Here is a 19,980-nt window from a genome sequence, read left to right on the forward strand (position 1 = left end):
TTATTTCTTTGTCGGAGACAACCTTGAAAACCCACGTTAATATTTAAAAAAAACAAGGTCTCACAAGCTGATTTTACTAATTACTGACATATAACTTAACGACAATTCGAGACGGTTGAATACATGAACATAGCTTATTTAATCTAACGAAATACTAGATGCCAAGCTAAGAAATCATTGTAATTTCTGAGGTCATCAAAATGTTTATAATGTCACCAGAATCCTGACCATCTTCAACTATGCTTCTTTTAACTAGAGACGTTTTTATCTAGTTAAGTTTTTCTAATCCCATAGCATAAGATTAAATAACTCTGCGTTACGGTGATCTTATCACCGTCTTAAGAAATATACTGCTGAATTGACAGGAGATAATTATCTTTTGCGCGTATGTAGGTATGTTTATAAAAGGTAATATGTCCTATTATGACCTTCTGTTTGATGGTTTGATGATTTTGAAAGGCTCACTAATTTTCCGACTCTTCATTAGTTATGTTATAATGAATCATACCGTCTGTTGGTTTTAATTATAAACCAATGTTGAATGGTCTAAGAAAAAAGTTAGAGAAAGCAAGAAAATTATAAGCAATCCCGTGGAATCACACAGTAACACAAAGTAAATGATAAATGTAGTTAATAAATTAACTATTGTTACCTAAGTATCTGCGCCCAATCGGGCCCCATGGCAGAGGTACGGTAATACCGTTAGCTGCATTCGTCGTGGGAGCCGCGCCGAACATCATTGTTTGTACCAAACGACTGCGCCTACGCACTTCTATAGGAAATAAGTTTACCTTTATAGTACAATACATTAGATGTCTGTTAAAGTGAAAAGAACAGATAAAAAAGGTTTACGAAGAGACACAAAGAACATCCCTGTATCGAGTATAGAGGCATTACCCATGAAGATAATGTTTTCGCAGATGTGTATTTATGTATGACCGTATCATTTTGAACTCCTGTTTAACCGCTTTTGAAAAGTAGTATCATCAGAATCATGTTTTTTTCGTAGTATAATTAATATCACAATGAGCCTCTTGAATATAATAGATACAGTCATCGTATTATACACAAATCTTAAGTCAACAACAATGCATAAAAACTGCAAAGGAAATCACAGACTATAATACATACGAGAATATGAATCTGTTCAAAGTCCAAATGGTGTTAATTGACATCGCTTTATTACAATGGCTATTAAACTGTAAAAGTAAGCAAATATGAATAATAATACTCAGCTAATTATTTTAAAAATTTCTTAACATGTTAACAATATACTGGAAACGTATCTTATAGTAAGTATTTTTGTTACCCATACTTTCAACTGAATGATCCTAAAGTTGTCTATTGTCATCTAAATAAATGATAAAAGTGGTGACAAGGAATAATATTTTGAACAAATTATTTGTCCTATCTTTTGTGCTAGCCGCACGATACCGCTACGCACGGCTGTTATTTTAAAGCAATCGTGGACGAACCAGTGAAAATGAGCTTTGTCACTATGGAATCGCGACTGCTTAGTGGAAATGGGATCTTAGCATTTGTTTGTAAAGGCGGGAAATAACATCAAAGTTATCATCAACAGCAATAATTCCGATCATTGTTGTGATTACATTTAGTTGTTTCTTACAAAAATATTTGCTGTTTAGTCATAATTTCACATTCTTCTTTTGTTTTTGTCACGGTGATAATATCAATTCCATGTTTACTTATCGCACATGTGGCAAAAGCGCAATAGAGTACTTAGGTATTGATTATCTTGGAAGCATTAACTTGCATAAAATGATAAATAACAAAGATTCATAAAAAATATCATGATTTTTAAAGAATTCTACACCAACGCAACGTAACAATATTTTGTTAAATAAATCCATACAATGAATATAGCAAAAAAAAACATATATCGCGTACTTGCGTTTATTTGCGTTGTTTTTAATGAATATCTTATTTTTTAAATGTATGTATGGCTGCCTATCTACATGTCTATGTGTGTGTGTATGTCTATTTTTATTAATTCCGCGCTGTCGATGTCGGGTGTAACCGCTAGTTACAGTTAAAAAAATACTATGTGTTACTTAACAATTTAAAAAAGTATCATTAAGTCAACCTTTAAATAAGTTCAATCTAGAAATTGGTGTTACTTTTGTTCTATAGCAATCATAAAATCGATATTTACTTTTCCAATGCATAGCACACATCAGTAAACATTAAAATGTGGGGCTGTCATTGTAAAATAGTATGTAAATATAAAAAAGTAACGCCCCCATTGTTCACAATTTTGGATAAGCCTTCCACTAGCCCCCCTCGTCCCACTTCTGGCGACGGCCATAAGTATGATCTAGGGCTGTGAACATCCGCTAATCGGAGAGACACCATAAAAAGAATAGAATGTATAGGTTGCTGTCGCTAGATGCTATATTTTTAATTTCAATTTAAATTTTCAGCGCCAATAGCCTAATTTTAAGGGAACAGACCCTCGACCACGTTTCGGAATCCCGCCTATCGAATATTGTTATAAGCTATATCCTAGCATAAACCTAGAGTTAAGTTGAAATGGAACAAGAAATAGCTGTATTGAGAAAACTGTGATTAAGAAAAATGTGACAATTTTAAAAAATTTAATTTTCACACAAAGAAATTGCGATCGAAAAAGTTATTAAAAATTTAATATAAATTCGATTTCGGTTGTAAAATCGATTGAACAAAGTATCGATAAAATAGTTGATTTTTAAAAATAACAACTCCAGCATATGTCAATGCCAGTCGTTGATATATGTCATGTCAACCGCAAAACCGTGATTGGCAACACTGACATTTAGATACAATTACGGTCTAAGTGCAATACTTTATTTTTTGTGTAAAATTCTAAAATGTATACTGTCTCGAAAGGACCTAGCAAGATTGTAGCAAAAACTAGAAGAGGTAATACTGTAGACAGAATTTCCAAAAAAGATTTTGTAAGTAGCGGCTAATCATAACCAATTAGCTAATTTACTAAATCTTGGTTCACAGGTCTATCACAAAATTTAGAAAGACTAGACAGCCGCAAAGACCACAACAGAAGGTCTTCAGAATCAGACAATGGAGATGTTATTAAGTACGTATTAGTTTTTGTGCATGATGCAATATCTTTAGGTACAAGATTTCATCACAGTCTTTACATAACCTCCTTGTGATCGTATCCTATAATATATCTCCGCGGTTTAAAACTTGCATTTAGTATTCTATAAAATATTTCAAAATTATAATACTATTTTTATGAGTTATCACTGTAGTTATTTATTATTTTTTTACAGCATGCCCAAACCAGTATTCCATTCCAATGGTAAAAAGACAGTACATCAGAGAATACAGCATCATGTTATAACCCCGCAGCATGAAGAAATTATAAGATATATCAGTGAAAGTAAGTTAAAGTATTTTGAGTTTAGTACATACAGTTGGGCAAAGTAACAACAGATGGCCTCTATAACCAAGATAGTAGGGTTAGAGAGAAACCTCTATAAGCAAGTAAAATATTGCAGACTCTTGTTAAATCAGGTTTGACTGTATAGCTGTATACCTTGTTACTGTGGGCTTCCACTGCTCAAACAACTGTACAAAAAGATAATGTTGTTATCTCTTTTTTTCCAAAAAGAATGTAAAAGACAATATGTTTTTGTAAAGGTGCTTTGGCAGTGAAAAAATTAGATAGGAAAGTTAACTTTTTTCAGTTTACTATTCACTATAGAAAAAGATTGGTTTGTACTTGAATTTGATTTAGATCCACTTTTTTGTTCTTTATAGTCAAGCATGAAACATAATGTTTTATGTAAATGAGATTATCTGTTTTATTTTAATCCACCGACATACAAATATTTTACATGAAAAAATTATTCTTAAAGTATTTGTGACAAATAATCATAAATTCAACAAAATATTTCTAGATTAAAACATTTTATGGAACTTAACGAGCTGGCATGTTACTGTCCTCGGATCTCAAGAACTTATACTGCCAAATGTATTTTCTGCTCTACTTTTTAAGGCAGCCATGACATTACTTTTAAAGCATGCAAAAGCAATATTTGTTAGGTACACAAATTGTCAGACTCAGCCAGTGAAATACCATAACCACACAGAAGAGGGACATGAAGTGGAAGCAATTCCGCATTTCTTCTGATGTGTGTGCATGCAGGAGAGCTAATTTTAGTCCATGTTCCCTTCCCACCATTTTCTTATAAGGAAATAATAAGAAGGGCAATATTTCTCCTTCCTATGTATCTGTCCACCGCCAAATTCCCTTATAATCATTTCCTTATAAGAAAATTGTTGTCTAAGGTGACGCATAGAAAGGGGACATATTTTTTTCGGTGTGTCCCCTCCAATGTGAATTAAAGGTAGGCAACATTACAGATTTGGAGGCCTAATTTTAGTCCTCATTCCCTTCCCACCCTTTTCTTATAAGGAAAGAATGGGAAGGGGAGGTGGATTGGAGTCTCCTCCATTGTTGATTGAGGGGAGGTAATGCATCTGCAATTGTGAATGTCTATGGGCAGCGATCGTTTCACCATTTCAGCAAATTCATGTGGCTGCTTGCTCATTTGCCACCTTGTAATATAAAAAAAAGATAAAAAAAATAATAACCATAAGATTTCTTTTCCAGCCTGGACACAAACAGCTAATGGAGATAGTGAACCGTCAACACCTACAAGTACAATAGGTAAGAAATGAATAAACTGTATCTCACAAACATTTCAATGACAAACTAGTTTGAAGTTATAAATTTCTTGAATTAGAATTCCAAATGCAGTTAGTATTTTATCGCGTTTATTTATTGGGCACAAATTAAATACTTTTTATACACGTAAAATAATTATTTAAAACATTTCAGAGTTTGTGAAATTTGAATGTGCTTTATCAGTGTTGTAATTTAAATTTATCATTGCCAAAACTTTAGAGTTTTTTTAATGATAATGTGTAAAATGGTGTTGGAATTAATGATAATGATATGTCAAGTTATTTTTTTTTAGTTAGAAAATATATTTATTTAATTAATGCATTGTCCATAAATATTCATTAATCAATTAGTTACACTAAAATTTAGAAATGTAATTTATTTTATGTTTCTTTCTTTTATTTGTGCATGTGAAAGAACCAGTTTATTTACTTTCCTTTACTGACTTGTTTAACCATTAAAAGCTTTTTTTTTAACCCGATGAACATGAAATTCGTTTCTTATTATAGGATCAGGTAGTTCATCACCAGCTCCAGAGAATCTTTACTATCAAGACGAGGCACCTAGTGCAGTCCTTCACGACTTCAAACCTTTTGACCTTGAAACATGGTGGGGCAAGCGACTCTTCCAAAACATCACCAGCTCACTCTGAGATCCAATCTTCATCATACTAAGAATGGGAACATGAAATTATACCATAGCAGTAAGTCACAATCAATTGCAGTTTACTAAATTTTATAAATACAATACAAAAATATATTTTTTATGATACCATTTTTGCGATTACAATCTCGCAACGCTTTATCTAATATTTAACAGATTTTAAATGCATTTGATATTTACAAAGGCCATATTTAAAAGACATTTTAGTATTAGTTGATTGTTATAGTCTAAGAGCTAGTAAAGTTATATCTTAAACACTCCGTTGAACTTTATAATATCAAACTATGCGGGTTTCCACAATAATTTGTGGGGAGCAATATTTATAACTATTCTGTAGACAATTTTTTTAAATGTAAAAATACTATACTTTTGTTAATAAATTAAAAGCAGTAAACTCTGACTTTACTTTGGAAAGGTGAAATTATTTTCACCGATACCAAATCAATTTTTATTGTATTTAATACTTTCAGTAGAAATTTAATATCACTAGATTTTACATTTATTTAGCTTCTTTAATTTAAATTTAGTAAGCTACAGTTGATTGTGGATCTCAGTAGATTACACCTTATGACGTAAGACGCAATATCCAACGCTCAATATTATATCTCTACAGATTTGCTCTTAACCAATATTCTCTCAGATTATTTTTCATTAAACACACTCCATTTTTTTTAAATAGTAATTTAAAAAGCTTTAACTGGCAGCTTTTATTAAAATTAAGCGTTTGAAATATGAAACATATTTCAGAAAATGGGTGTTCCCCGTTGGGTCGAAATTATTTTTCATTCATTGGACTACATCGGCCCAATGGGATATTTCCCCACAATTGAGTCCATAGAATTGAAAAATATCTCCCATTGGTCGGTTCGGCTCCATGGATTTATGAATCATAAGTTTTTACACACAGAGAAATATAATTAGAGTTTTTTTTAATGTCTAGATATTTTTGAAAGTCATTTTTTTAATGATAAAATTACATTTAAAGATGTAATTTAAGAAATTATTTGATATCAGAATTAAATATGATTTATAATCGAAAATAATGTTATATCAAATATAGCTCTGGTTTTTACTGGTTTTGAAATTCTGCTATTAAAATTCACATTTCTAAAAATAGTAAAATGGAGGTGGTAATTACCCGTTGCTTCTATTTAGAATCATGGGCGGTAGGGGGGGGGGCAACTGCCCTTACACCCCTAGAGAATCAAAAAACAGCTTTAAATGGTCTATGCTCTTACCATATTAATAGTAGTTGCCCTCCTTACATCCAGCTTAGATCATCGACTTCGGCGCCATCATAATTAGAAGTTTATCTTGTGAAAACGACTCTATATTTTTCCTTTTATTTCGTAGAACTTTATCACATAATAGTTTTTTTTTAATGCAATATTAATAACCAATATGTTTGTACCAAAGATTTGGTATAAATTATTAAATAATTTTGATGTTAAATATACCACAAAAGGCAGATATACACGAACTGTTTCATATCCGTGTATATCGGTCCTTAATGTATTGTTTATTGTTATCATGTTTTAATGTCATGCAATAGTTAATTTTGAATGTTTATTTATGTTTTGTTGTGATCGAAAAATTATTGTTTTTATCCGTTTTTGTGTTATTATGATTCTGTTATGAAAACAATTTGTGCATATGAATTTTTGATTCAATCTTTTAAAACAATGTTACATCGAATCCATTCTACAAAAATGTTGACTCTATAAAAAAAATAGTAATAATATTTTAATGCTTTTTTTTAAAAAAAATTAAATATTTTCTATTCGAAAATGATATGAATTTCGTTCATTAACGAAAGATACAAAAAATATACACAACCAATATCATCACAAAAAAAACATAGAAGATTTACGGTGGGTTTATGAAACCAAAATCTCAAAAAACATATTATCCCTGTGAACCTTTGACAAAACAGTGATAACAAATGTTTTAAATGGAGATTTTTGGTATAAGAAACCCACGATTAAACGATCATATACAATGGGGTATATTGTGTTCATGGGTAACTCGATTAAAATTGATAAAATGCAAATCAGCTCACAGTTCATATAGATGAAGCAGATCAGTGAACCGATTCGCAACTCAGCTCAATTTGTACTTGCATAAACTTATGATTGGTAGCTCTGCGACTCACCGAATGACTCGCGGCTCACATAGTTAAGATCAATGATTTAAGCCTGTGTAAGGTGAACATTTGAACCGGTTCAGAGCTAATTTATACACGTCTAGTAAATTAAGATTTTTTTTTTAAATTGTGATCGTCAAATAAAATGTAGTGAACTCGTTAAATTAAATGCAAATTCGTAACAAAGCAATATTAAATATAATTCTGCCTTACATTATTTGTATGTATTTATATACATACATATATAAAATTTTCGTTCCTAAAAAAACATGTTGATCAAATATTTTGTTTTATGCTTATTGTTATAACAAATTTTTACAATTGTTATATTTACAATGAATGTTAAATGTTAGCTTTTTACATATTATAATTGGATGTTGTAATTTTTTTTTTTTATAAAGCTTAAATGCCTGAATTGTGAACAATGTCTTCCAGAATATTGTTGTTAATAAATCTTTGGAATATTGGTTTTTGTTAAATGTAACATGTATATTATATGAACTCATAAATATGCCTTCAACGTTTATGATTTCCAGTATATAAATCAGAGTCACAAATATATTCAGCTTTAAAAATTTGAGAGTATAAAATATTGTATTTAAAGTTGCAAATCGCTTATAATGGCGATTTTGTATACGCTGTATTTTTTTTTTGTAATGGAATTAAGGTATGATAGGTTTTAATTCCTTTTAGATGATAGAAATTATGTAGTGAAATTGGAGCAGGTAGAATATTTTTAGACTGATTTAGTTGTTAAAAGATATGCTTTTTGTTGTAGTTGAATAAACCATCTGACAATGTTTTTAGTCGTTTTTTTTTTTCCTTTTACATTTGGCCATTAGACGTTGATTTCTTGTAGAAGCCATGACTCGATTGGTTCGATGTGTTAATCTGTCAGTTTTAATTAAGTGATCTTTCATTCTTTTGTTGCATTAACCGTGGGCTTCTGAGACCAAAATCTCCGTTTAAAGTTAAAATTTATTACTAACTCTATTTTGTCAAAGATGATTTTCCGATTCCATAATTTAATTCTGTTTTTTGTTCTCGAATCGGACTCAAATCTAAAATTTCACGAGATTCTCAAATTGTTTAAAACTGTTAGATAATTTTCAGTAATAAAACCTTTGCAGATAGAAATTTAATACTGGTAAATGATTTATATATGTTGCCATAATTAAAAAAAAATCAACATTTGACATTGACCAATTGTGACGTACAATTTATATTTTTTATCAATAAATTAAAATGGATCGTTATGTTGTTACAAACGATTGCATACCAGAAATTGTTAAACATTCCAAAATAAATGACAATTCTGTAAGTATTCGTAATTTAATCATTGTTTTATTCTGAATTGTTTGTATTATTTTTAGTTTAAAATAAAACCTTTAGTGTAATTATCTCCTACTAAGGGATGCCCTTATTGTAGCAATTAGTTTCTCTCGGTTTTATCTTTTATATATATGTTGTCATATGTCAGGCTCAATTTTTCCGTCGTAAAAATTTCTTGAACGGTTTACAAAATGCCCTCAACATCCTAAACGGCCTCGAGCGTTGTCTACAAAAGACTGGCAAGTACGAGAAGAAGTTGTTAAAATGCAAGTCGTCTCACTCGCATACACACAATAACGATTGGTGGGAGAGTGAACCGTCAGAGGGCAAGGAAACGAAGGTTTTGAATGCTGGTTAGTTATTTTAGTATAAAGTTCGAGTAAAATGTGACTATTCTTTAGTTTATTTAACTGACATGTTTTTGTTTACTTTCATGAAGACAAAACTACATCGTCTAGAAACCAAGTTGACTTGGCGGAATCCTGGTCTACTATGAGCATTGTGTGCCTTCAATATCAGTAAGTTATTATAAACAGCTAATATTATTGCTAATGACATTTATTTTAGACCATTCTTCCACTAAACAACATGTATTTTTTAAGAAATGGTACGTACATTTTCTCAGTGAATAGCCTATCTTGTTTTAATAAGATACGAAGAGTTATCGAAACGTTACGAGGCGTTACTCCAAGCGTACGACGAGCGATGTGGTGCGTTGAGCGAACGAGAGAGGGCGGTGGCGCGGCTGCAGGGGCGCACGGACAGGATGCGCGCGCAGCTTGTACACGCGCACCAAGCACTGCTCTCCGTTGGTGACAAGTATCTCATGCTGCGAGGGAAAAAGATGATGCAAGTAAGGAGAACTTGTATGCTAGCGTGTTCACATTAACCACCAAGCGTTTGTGCGATCGACCTGTTCTAATAAGTGTAGTTTTGTTACCGTTAAGATTGCATTTCGTATTCTTCGGCAATTTAAACTGTCAATTCTATTTGCAAACGCAATGGGTCATGATTTTGTATGAGTGAAGAATGTCTAGAATACATTAGAATATTTAGTAGTTGTGTTATTTAACACCAAAAGTTGCTTTAATTTCGAATATAGTTTTTAGTAGGAACCAACTTAACTATGAGTAAACGTTCAATATCGTAAATTTTTCAACGCAAACCAGAAAAAATGGTATGAAGAAAGATTAGAAGCTCTGAAGCGTTTACTACAGGAAATAACATTTGAAGCGGAACGCGCCGAGTTTGAACTGAACAGTCAAACGCAAGACTCTGTGGAGTCGGAAGATGTCGACACATCTTTACTTGTTTCAGAGGTATCGTGCTTGAACTTTTATTTATTTGTAAGAACAAACATCTGTTGTATGTACGTGATATACCGTATCATACCATGACAGAAGATATGGTTGAAGCAAAAGTATGGACACAGTTTCAACGAAACGACTACCAACGCGCGGCTGTTATTTTGTATGGATCTGGGTGTCCCATTTCCGCGTGAGTCTAGGCACTACCTCGAAATAGGCTTACGTCTGATACTGAGGTCACCTTGTAGACCTAATACTAGTCCTTATTAAAAAAGGGTGGAAAGTAGATTTACGGGGCTGGGTAATGATAGTTAAATAATACTTTTCTTAATTAGATTTTCGTCATAGGAATATATGTTATTTATAATACTAAACAATATAGTGCTTCCTTTCAGATTAGTCGCTGTAACTCTTTGTTTTTAGAGAATCTTCGTTTGAAAACAGAATTGGAAGGCGTGTCCACGCAACATTACGATACTTATTAGATTTTTTACATAGATTTCAGAATATTTGGTTGTTATTCATCTTAAGAAGATTTAGGAATACTATTACGTTTCATTTATTTTATTAAGTTTATTTAATTAAAATAGTTTATTGTGAAAATAATAATTTATTTAATTTATTTTATAGAGATATGTTACATTCATCATTGCCACAAAATGTGCTTTTAAAATATTAGTTGTGTTTTATCTTTAATTGACGGGAATTTGGCAGACTCCATACCTTAAACAAAACAATATTTTGTTATTATTGCTGCTATTGGAAGTCAATTCTTAGAGTACACAAATAGCGTTTGTCTTTATGCGTTTATGTTCATAAGTCATGTTAATTTTTTTTTTACTTTATGAATAACTTAAAGATTGCTCATTAACGTTTAGTGTCAAAGTAAGGTCAAAATCTGAATAAATGATACATTGTCTAATGTAACAATGTCTTTACTATTTGAAACTAAACGATTCGAAAGAAAATTGAAAAGCAATAACCACAAAAATAATTTATTAAATAGCTTAAGTACATTATTATAACAACACCAATATTTTATAAGCAAAATACAATACGCACAAACACACAGTTCAAATGAAAGCCCACCTTTTACTGAGTAGCCAGAGCTTGTCAATTTTTAACACACTTATTATGTTATATACTATCTATTTCACATATAACTCGTGCATTTGTTTAATTTCATCAACCATGCCGTCAAGTATCAACGATAGTTGGTCCGACGTCCTCACTATACTTGCGTCAGCCATCGCGGAGAATCGCAGAACACCACCGTAGCAAAGAGCTGATATACCAAGACCTATGTAACACGACATAAAACTTTTTAAGATTTTGCAATTGCTGTGAACTAAATTGACAGTTACATAAAAAAATAAACTGAATTAGTAGCCTATGCGTTCTTGCAGACTTCTACACTATAACAAATTTCTTATTAACATCGAGATCCATGCAGCTATTTTAAACCTTACCTTCTAACAAACATCCATCTAGACATCTAAATTTTCGCAACAAAACAGATATTCTTAAGAACTTACCTGTACTCCCTTTATTAGGTATGAAAAAAATTAAACTTTTTAATGAGTTTCCACCGCAAATACTTATAGAGTCTGGACCGGGCATGTTACTGAATACCAACGTAGCTTGGCTACTCTTAAAAATAGGCCGTAGAATCTGTTTCGGTAGGAGGTAACAAACTTTTAAAAAATAATGGTTTACCTGAAAAAAAAACTAATGTTACAACTATTTCCAGTTACAAAATTATCTTATGAAGTTAAACTTAATATTTTACAATCATCTTTATCATATCACCTACTTACGTTGCCACGTTATCTTTATTGTTAGACAAAGGCCATTCCCCAATGCTTACCATACTCAGAGCTCCTCCGTGTCATGTTTAATAAAAGACATTATATTATTACAGTGTTACTTACGGTGGGATCTACACTTTTTCGAACTATATTGCATCGTCTTCTTATTTCTTTAATTTGCCTTTTCTCTTTGGTTGGTAGATCAAGGATCGTTACAGTAAAATTATTTTTAAATATATTTTCATTTCGAGTTAAATGTTCTGGCAGTCTGATGGGCAAAATTACTGCTACATCCTCTGGTATGTGATCCATAGTCTGTACAATGAAAAACGGATACAAGTTAATATTGATAGTTTAACATTTTGTATCTTTTAAACTTACTGTACCTTTGAGAAAAAATTTCTTAAGCCACTAGACAGTGATGTTGCCAGAATGTCAGAGAAATTTAAATTCTTTTTACATTGTTTTATGTCTTTGATCATCTGATATAGATCTACATCTGGATCTGTCCATTTAAATATCTTTTTTCCAATCAAAGAAGGACCATGTAAAGAATGTTGATCTGGTTTTCTTAGTATTCCATCAACGAAACATATTGGCATTGAGCACAACTGTTTTACTTTATCCAATAAAGTTGTTGATGTGTCAATAGGTATGTAGTTACTGGGCATGGAAAATTTTTGATCATTTTTAACATCGTCTGCAAGTGTTTTGCAAAGAAACTCAATCAATGCTACTCCGTCACCCACTGCGTGATGAATTCTAAATATTATACCGTAGTTACTTCTCTCTCCTTCGCAATTTTCTATTCTTTGTTCGGTTACAAAGATTTGAAATAACCCTGTATCGTTGAATGGTAATGGCAAGTAAGATACTTCAGTCATTGCACCTTCTATATCTTCTTTTGAAATAGAACCTTTCTTATTTCCAATATTAAGAACTTTTACGTAGTCATTTAAATCAATTTCGGAATAATTTCTCCAGTAGTACCATCCGTATTTCTCATTTCGTCTATAAAATAGCTTATTGCAGCTCTTATTGGTAATAACGATTCTAAGTTTCTGTTTTATTCTTGATACTAAACTATCTGAAGTATTCGTTTCAACGATACCTAACACGTTAATAACACATCTAGAGTCATCGTCTTCTAAACTCCAGAAAACATCAAAACCATCGAGAAACGATGCAAAGTTAACGTCATTGGCTTTTATAATATAGTAACACGTCACTTTGTAAAATAACGATATTAAGGTAAAAGAAAATATGATCGGCGAAGTTAGAATCAAAAGTGCTAAAACTAAGGCTCTTTGTGTTATTTTATGTTTTGTGAACTTCTGTAATGTTTCAATTCGTAATTCCTGCAACACAAATTAAAACATTAATGAAATCTTTCATGAAGCTAACCTTTAGAATGGTAAACTTTTTTGAATAGTTCAAAGATAGGTATGCAAGAAATTCATTACTGGTGTTGGAAAATTCAAAACGATTTCGTCTAGACCTCCATCTCGTATACCAATTTATGGTTGAGATTTAAACAGATATGATGCTTTTGACAGTAAGACGCCACAATACTTACTCGACTGCAAGCACAACATGATTCTTACCTCGACATTTATTGCTATGTACACCAAAACCGCAATCAGAACTCCAACGACAGTGGCTAAATCTGACGTATTGTCTACAATGCGAGATTTAGCCAACGTTGCGTTATAACGAAGAACATCTTCACCAGTCTCATTGTCTAACAAATCTGCTGTAGTATAACAGTTGAAAAGACATACACAGACTTTGCTATCATTAGGAAACATTTTGTCTGTCTCACAGACAACCTAAGAACAAACTGAAGGAACAACGGACAGGGCTCGGAGTTATATCCGCGAAACCTTATTTCTTATAATCTTTTCTTATGTTTTAATCTAATTAACCAGATGTTCAAAAGGCCTTCTATAATTAAACAAAGAATATATTTAGTCGCATAACGAGTAAGCTGGACAAATGCGCTAATTTGATACCTTTTAAGGTTATTTCTTTCTTTCTATAACACTTTCTTATAATACTGTAACATAGTTTACATTATTAGTTGCTTCCCGCAACTTTTTGGACGAATATCAGGTACAGGATTTCGATAATAAAAGAGGCTACAGGATACTTTCTTGAGCAACAAGATTCCTCCTATTTTACAAAGAACAGTTCAATTCTCTGTCTTCCAAATTCCTACCTAATACGTCGCTGAAGGATTAAAAAATAGATTCTTTAAATTTAAATGTAATTTAATTTACATTACATTGCTTATATAATAACTAACAAATGCTTACAACTATTAAAACAGATTTTCCTAAAATACAAATTCCAACCCCAATCTATTCGATTTGTCTATTTGAGTAATTTGCGGCGATGTCGTATTATGATTTTACGATTGACGTAAAAGTTAGCTTTACTTCCAAATTTATCACTATTCATACATAACTTAGCACCAGATGAAATCTACTCAAGCAGTCTTCTCCGTCTTCTGCCGTTTGATGAAGCACAAAACATTGATCCAAATAAAAGAGGCTGAAGCTACATACACGACACGCAAATGTGAGGGGACAAAGAAAAAGTTAATCGTCTGTCCGGGTATCCAGAAGGCTTGATTTGCGATGAATGTCTTCCAATACTTCGCCTTTATTTCTTCAAAGATATCCTCTTTCCTTTCCGCTATACCCATCACTTTAAGGTGAATACAAGAATCAATTGATGGGAATATTCCTCAAATTAATATTATTATATATTATTATTTAATATTATGCATTAATGACAAATATCGAATTCAAGCTTTAACCAGAGTTTACGTGAGGTAACGTAGACCACATTTTTTAGATAGCACAAAAATTATCTTCGTAGTAACTAATGAAAATATAAAACCTTACAGATATAAAACGCAGCGAGAAGTACTGGCGTCATAACGAACTGATCAGTCATCACTTTGGTGGCCACCATCTTTACTGCTGTGCCAACGAATTTTTTATCCAGAAATTTATACCTGAAAAAAAAATATTTTTAATGTACATTTCATTGGACATCTATGTTTATTTCCTGATGATGAATCCTAGTTGAATATAAATGAATACAATATTTTTAAGAGAAGAGGGCAAAAGAGCAGGTGTTCCCCTTATATTAATTGATCCGATCACCGAGAAAAAGTTGAACATTAACAGTATTATAGTATTCAAGTATATCCACCGCACCCGAGTCCAATATACATAAGGCCATCCACATCGCCAAGAACGACACAGGGTGGAGAAGAGACTCCGAGAGAGGGCAAGAGGACAAGTCGCAACCCTCAGGAAAGAGGAAACGATGCGCAGAGAGAGTATTCAAACTTTATGGCAACTCGTGGTTATGTGAACGCAGATGTCAAGAGGGCAGATTACGTGTAGAGATCACGCTGATATGTAAAATGTATTTATACGTAGTCTCGTGCAAAATTGTTATCCACCATATAGTTTGAATGGTACTGTATAATATAATCTCTCAGCAACTTGCATTATTCATATTACCAGGATGTAAAGCGCAATCGAATGAATTGTGACGGCGAACGGTCGTCGGAGCGCGACATGTGCGCATTTTTTATGTAAATTCATTATTGTTTAGCATTAACACAATTGTTGCACGTAAATCAAACTAAAATGGGAGCGAATTTCACTCGATAAAATGTTGCTTATGGACATTTACAATTTGCAATAACTTTTTTCGCTGAGAGCACGATTAACTTATGTCTCCAATACATTGCCGATGAATTCCGAGTAAAGTGGTTTAATCAACACTAGATTTCTTTTATAAAGTTTTAAGTAACACAAAGTTATTTATTTACATACCAAAAGTAAAGTGTTGGTGCGTACAAACAACTGCCGACCGTAACAATACGGGCCGCAGCCGCAAAATCCAACGGCGGTTTTTCTGGCTAAAATAAATTTTAATAATCTAAATAAGTGAAAATATGTTTATAATTATTAACACACAAAAAATATACAGATCAATAAAAAATGTTAAGGGTTTTTACAGATTTTTTTTTAAAAAAAAAGCGGCAATTATCATCATCATCGGTAACATCTCTAATTCTCTTTAACTTTGCTAATACTAATTGTTTACTTTTTAATTTGTTTGAAAAAGATATAGTAGGTATTAATACACTGTGATGGGCTCCTGATATTTCAGTCCACATAGGCACGGGTAGCGTGGCCGAGCGGTCTAAGGCGCTGGTTTAAGGCACCAGTCTCTTCGGAGGCGTGGGTTCGAATCCCACCGCTGCCAACAACTTTTTTTCAATTCATATAAATTAAATAGTTACAAAATCATTTATATTCGTGAAAACGTTTGTGTAAATAATGCATATCCATTTCACATAAAAATTTGTACATCACTGACCTCGATCCATCATAAATGTCTAAAAGAGTATTAAGTTTTTGCAATTGGAGCTATGACGTCACAATATAGCGTAATATGCACTTTTTAATAATAACGTTGTAAGTGCCTAGATATATCTTTTGTTGACATTGTCTTGGTATCAATTTGACAGATTATAACTATGAATGGATTATTGCGTCATTTACAAAATAAATTCAAATCATGGCTTATCCAGAAAGCCCTATGTGGAAATTTTTGACAAAAAAAATTGTGTGTTGTAAGTGTAAAAATTGCTTTTGTTTATTTAGACATTTGGTTACCGTGAGATCGACTGTATTACTTTTTTTATGACCAGTAATTTATATCTATATCTAAATATATATAAAAGAAAGTCATGTTAGTTACACTATTTATAACTCAAGAACGGCTGAATCGATTTGACTGAAAATTGGTGGGCAGGTAGCTTAGAACCAGGAAACGGACATAGGATATTTTTTACCCCGTTTTCTACTTTTTTTATTCCGCGCGGACGGAGTCGCGGGTAAAAGCTAGTTAAAAATAAAATTTTATTGTATTATAATAGCTTATTTACCGAATATATCTTGTTGAATGTCTGCTGTGAGAGCTCCGCAGCGGTGTAGAACGTGGCATAGGTGATGGTGTTGGTGATGACCGGCCGCCGACGCAGCGAATGGCGCCACCAGCCCGCCAGCCTCGACATCATCGGTGTACAATAGATTGTCTCTGATAACAGGCAACCTATTATAAACTAGCAATTCGCCCCATTTAAATCGTCGTATCAGCGTGCGGAGTAGCCACTGTTAAATATAGTAAGAGTCCCTCTGTTGACTTCCTCAGCTTTGATGGAGTAATATCACCTTTATCTTCAGGCAATATCATGGAAGAAGTAGATATGATATGTCATGATTCAATATAAAACAGCAAGAGTTATTATCTTCTAACTATAAATTCAAATCAAAAAATACGGCAAGAATAAACACTAGATCAGAGTGACGCTAATTGAAACTTGCATATGATTTCAAAGCACACAAGAATCGCGTGAAATTTTTTTTTATAACATTAATATAGAGCGAGAGAATTTAATCAAACGACACAGATATTTAAAGACTTTAAATAAGGTATTTTATAAAAAAATATATAAAATGTAACATCTAAACCACTGAAATATGTAATCACTGTTAATGTAAACTTAACTATTTTGTTGAAAACAAACACGAGTGGGAGTCTCGCTATGTCCCGTACTACTGCGCCCGCCCGATCTGTCAATTGACTTCAATAGAATAATTTATAAGGTCGAGTGTCATACGCATAGTATACGAAATATATCCGGCCAGTGATAAACCACAGGTCACAATGACAATTTCTTTTTAAAATAGCAAAAGAGCCAGCGACTTCCTTATTTCAGTAAAATAGAGAAGTTATGAGGTAGGAATAGTTATCTTAGTTTAATGGATAGAGAAATGGATGTACAGAAACAGGATATTTCCTCTTTCTAAATGTCCTCTCCCCTGCCCGAATTCTACGGAAGTTCATGTTGCATGTTCACGCTATGGTTTTGATATCAGAAAGGATGTATTAAAGCAATTGTGTTAATCGGAGGAACATTTTCTTTTAATTACTTTATATACTTAACTTAATGCTGTATATAAATTATCACTTACATATTTCTTTAACACAAACGACACTTAAACGGTTCAAGGGAAACTGTATAACAATAAGGTATTGATAAGAAGCACGATTTATATCAACAGTCAGTGTAACTGATAACACGTTTAGGAAGCAGCGACACGTCAACTTATTTAATAATTCTTATCTTTATGCACTGTCATAGGGTTGTCAACTAACACTAGACAAATTATATTAATTATATTTTTTATACCTAAGATACTTGCATGTGTAAATAAATTTTTATTTTTTTTTCGTCCGAGGGAAAAAGTTTTTTGTCTAGTTTAGGATCCATTTCTAAGACAATAATATTATTAAAGTTAAGGAAAACAATCAGTTTTTTTTTGTAGAATGACAAATTAATTTTTTTTTCGCCAAATGAATTTCGCGGTATTACATTACCCAGGCAATCTATTAGCACTACAGCTAGTTTCTAGCGAGGGCATGTCTAAACAATCTGAACTCTACCTCCAACAACGTAAGCAGCTTTCTCTTTACGTAACCCATCGGTTTCGATAACTTACATTTGTGCGAACTGCGAAATTCCAGCCAATGACGAATAAGGTTGCATCTGCTTGTAAAGCTCTTTGTAAAAGACATCAAGTACCTAAATAGTTAAAAAACAATAATCCAAAATGTACCCCTATTACGCTCAGAGATGAATACAAATTTCGCGCCCAAATAGGTCCCGCCAAGACAATAGGAGGTCATATGGGAATGTAGAAAAATATTACCCTGTCAGTCGTATTAAAATGTATAATGTTTACCGTAAAGGTAATGCTTTTGGTCTTCAAAACTATGAGTCAACGTTGAAATACGCAGACTATAGTTCGGTCATGACATACAATGCATAGTAGAATAACTACACAATTGTAATAATGGCCTTTGCTGAATATAAACCTAAACTAGAATTTATATATATAATATCATCGAATCTGCTCTTAACAGATATGAAGAATTGTTGTAAAGATAATGTAACTTGATAATGTAACCTTGTTTGTTTTATAAGGCTTACTTAACCGTGGATTTATATGCTCATAACCACACAATATACTCATCTCTCTCATACAAATCGATTGCTTCTAAGTATAAGGGGCAAAGTACCAAATTAATGATTTTTACTTTTATGTGTTATATACTCATTTACAGGCGTAAATGTTATTTTTTTGCTGAAGTAAAATGCGGCCTCGAAATATTATTTTTCCTACAGTCATATTGGCTGTAAAAACCAACTGCTAATCTATCTTGTTAACACATCTACATCCTGTACAAATTTACTTAAAGCAAAAATTCTTATCCTTTGCCTTAACTTTACGTAATAGATTTTTATAAATGCTATAGTATTATAGGAAAACTACAGCTTTGTACACTACATTTTTAACGTAGTCTGAGTTTACCAAGATAATTTGTAAGGTTCGCTTTTTGTGCGTCTATTTAGAATCGATACTTTGTCATATTATAAAATGATTTTAAGACTTCTTTCAGTAAATTGTTTAATCAAATGACCAAATAAACAATTACGTTGCATAAGCATTTCTAATGAAAACTTCCCTGCTATTTGATATAAGGTTCTAGTAAAAAGTCGTCGAAATCAGTTTGATATTGCTACATTGACTACAAAATACAACTTTCCTAATTCGCCTCAATACATTACTTTAAAATTTAAATTCAAAAATGATTATTCACATAAAACGGAACGTATGCTAATGCTCCATTACATTATTTGCACCATTGAACTGTGACAGTAGAAAAAAAAACTACCTAATTAGTGCAATTTGATGTGATACAATATGACATTGAAAGTATATTATCAAAAAGACACCTGTTAACGTCTTTACTTTATTTTTTTAACACAACATAAGTGAGCAAACGAGCAGCGGGAACAACGAGGTGTTCAACGACGCCCATGGACATGTAAAATATTAGAGGAACCACAGATTAAGC

General features: G+C 32.2%; 4 protein-coding genes and 1 non-coding gene across 7 annotated transcripts; 3 read left to right on the forward strand and 2 right to left on the reverse strand.

Annotated features, from left to right (window-relative positions):
* The first annotated feature begins 2,772 nt into the window (after nt 1-2,772).
* LOC106719171 (MAPK regulated corepressor interacting protein 2) lies at nt 2,773-5,706 on the forward strand. Its single transcript, XM_014513441.2, has 5 exons — nt 2,773-2,919; nt 3,010-3,094; nt 3,294-3,403; nt 4,640-4,696; nt 5,221-5,706. The coding sequence occupies exons 1-5, from the start codon at nt 2,868-2,870 to the stop codon at nt 5,361-5,363; spliced, it is 447 nt and encodes a 148-aa protein (XP_014368927.2). The 5' UTR covers nt 2,773-2,867; the 3' UTR covers nt 5,364-5,706.
* A 3,056-nt stretch (nt 5,707-8,762) lies between these two features.
* LOC106719102 lies at nt 8,763-10,641 on the forward strand. The gene is made up of 6 exons (XM_014513357.2): nt 8,763-8,834; nt 8,998-9,202; nt 9,289-9,367; nt 9,501-9,702; nt 10,019-10,168; nt 10,552-10,641. The coding sequence occupies exons 1-6, from the start codon at nt 8,763-8,765 to the stop codon at nt 10,639-10,641; spliced, it is 798 nt and encodes a 265-aa protein (XP_014368843.2).
* A 193-nt stretch (nt 10,642-10,834) lies between these two features.
* LOC106719155 lies at nt 10,835-14,078 on the reverse strand. The gene is made up of 6 exons (XM_014513422.2): nt 13,569-14,078; nt 12,351-13,322; nt 12,088-12,279; nt 11,692-11,872; nt 11,246-11,456; nt 10,835-10,879 (listed from the first exon to the last, which is right to left on the reverse strand). The coding sequence occupies exons 1-5, from the start codon at nt 13,770-13,772 to the stop codon at nt 11,305-11,307; spliced, it is 1,701 nt and encodes a 566-aa protein (XP_014368908.2). The 5' UTR covers nt 13,773-14,078; the 3' UTR covers nt 10,835-10,879; nt 11,246-11,304.
* A 179-nt stretch (nt 14,079-14,257) lies between these two features.
* Nucleotides 14,258-18,056, reverse strand: LOC106719168 (mpv17-like protein). Of its 3 annotated transcripts, XM_045680293.1 has the most exons (6): nt 18,033-18,056; nt 17,565-17,630; nt 16,943-17,094; nt 15,822-15,907; nt 14,874-14,986; nt 14,258-14,673 (listed from the first exon to the last, which is right to left on the reverse strand). In XM_045680293.1, the coding sequence occupies exons 3-6, from the start codon at nt 17,072-17,074 to the stop codon at nt 14,453-14,455; spliced, it is 552 nt and encodes a 183-aa protein (XP_045536249.1). In that variant the 5' UTR covers nt 17,075-17,094; nt 17,565-17,630; nt 18,033-18,056; the 3' UTR covers nt 14,258-14,452. The 3 variants fall into 3 exon arrangements, with proteins under 3 accessions (XP_045536249.1, XP_045536250.1, XP_045536248.1); XM_045680294.1 differs by lacking the exon at nt 17,565-17,630 and having other exon boundaries at nt 16,943-17,092; nt 18,033-18,055; XM_045680292.1 differs by lacking the exon at nt 18,033-18,056 and having other exon boundaries at nt 17,566-17,641.
* Nucleotides 16,176-16,257, forward strand: Trnal-aag. The gene has a single exon. It is a non-coding gene; the product is annotated as a tRNA-Leu (tRNA).
* Nucleotides 18,057-19,980: the final 1,924 nt, after the last annotated feature.

Source organism: Papilio machaon, chromosome 12, assembly GCF_912999745.1.
Source record: "Papilio machaon chromosome 12, ilPapMach1.1, whole genome shotgun sequence".
NCBI lineage: Eukaryota > Metazoa > Arthropoda > Insecta > Lepidoptera > Papilionidae > Papilio > Papilio machaon.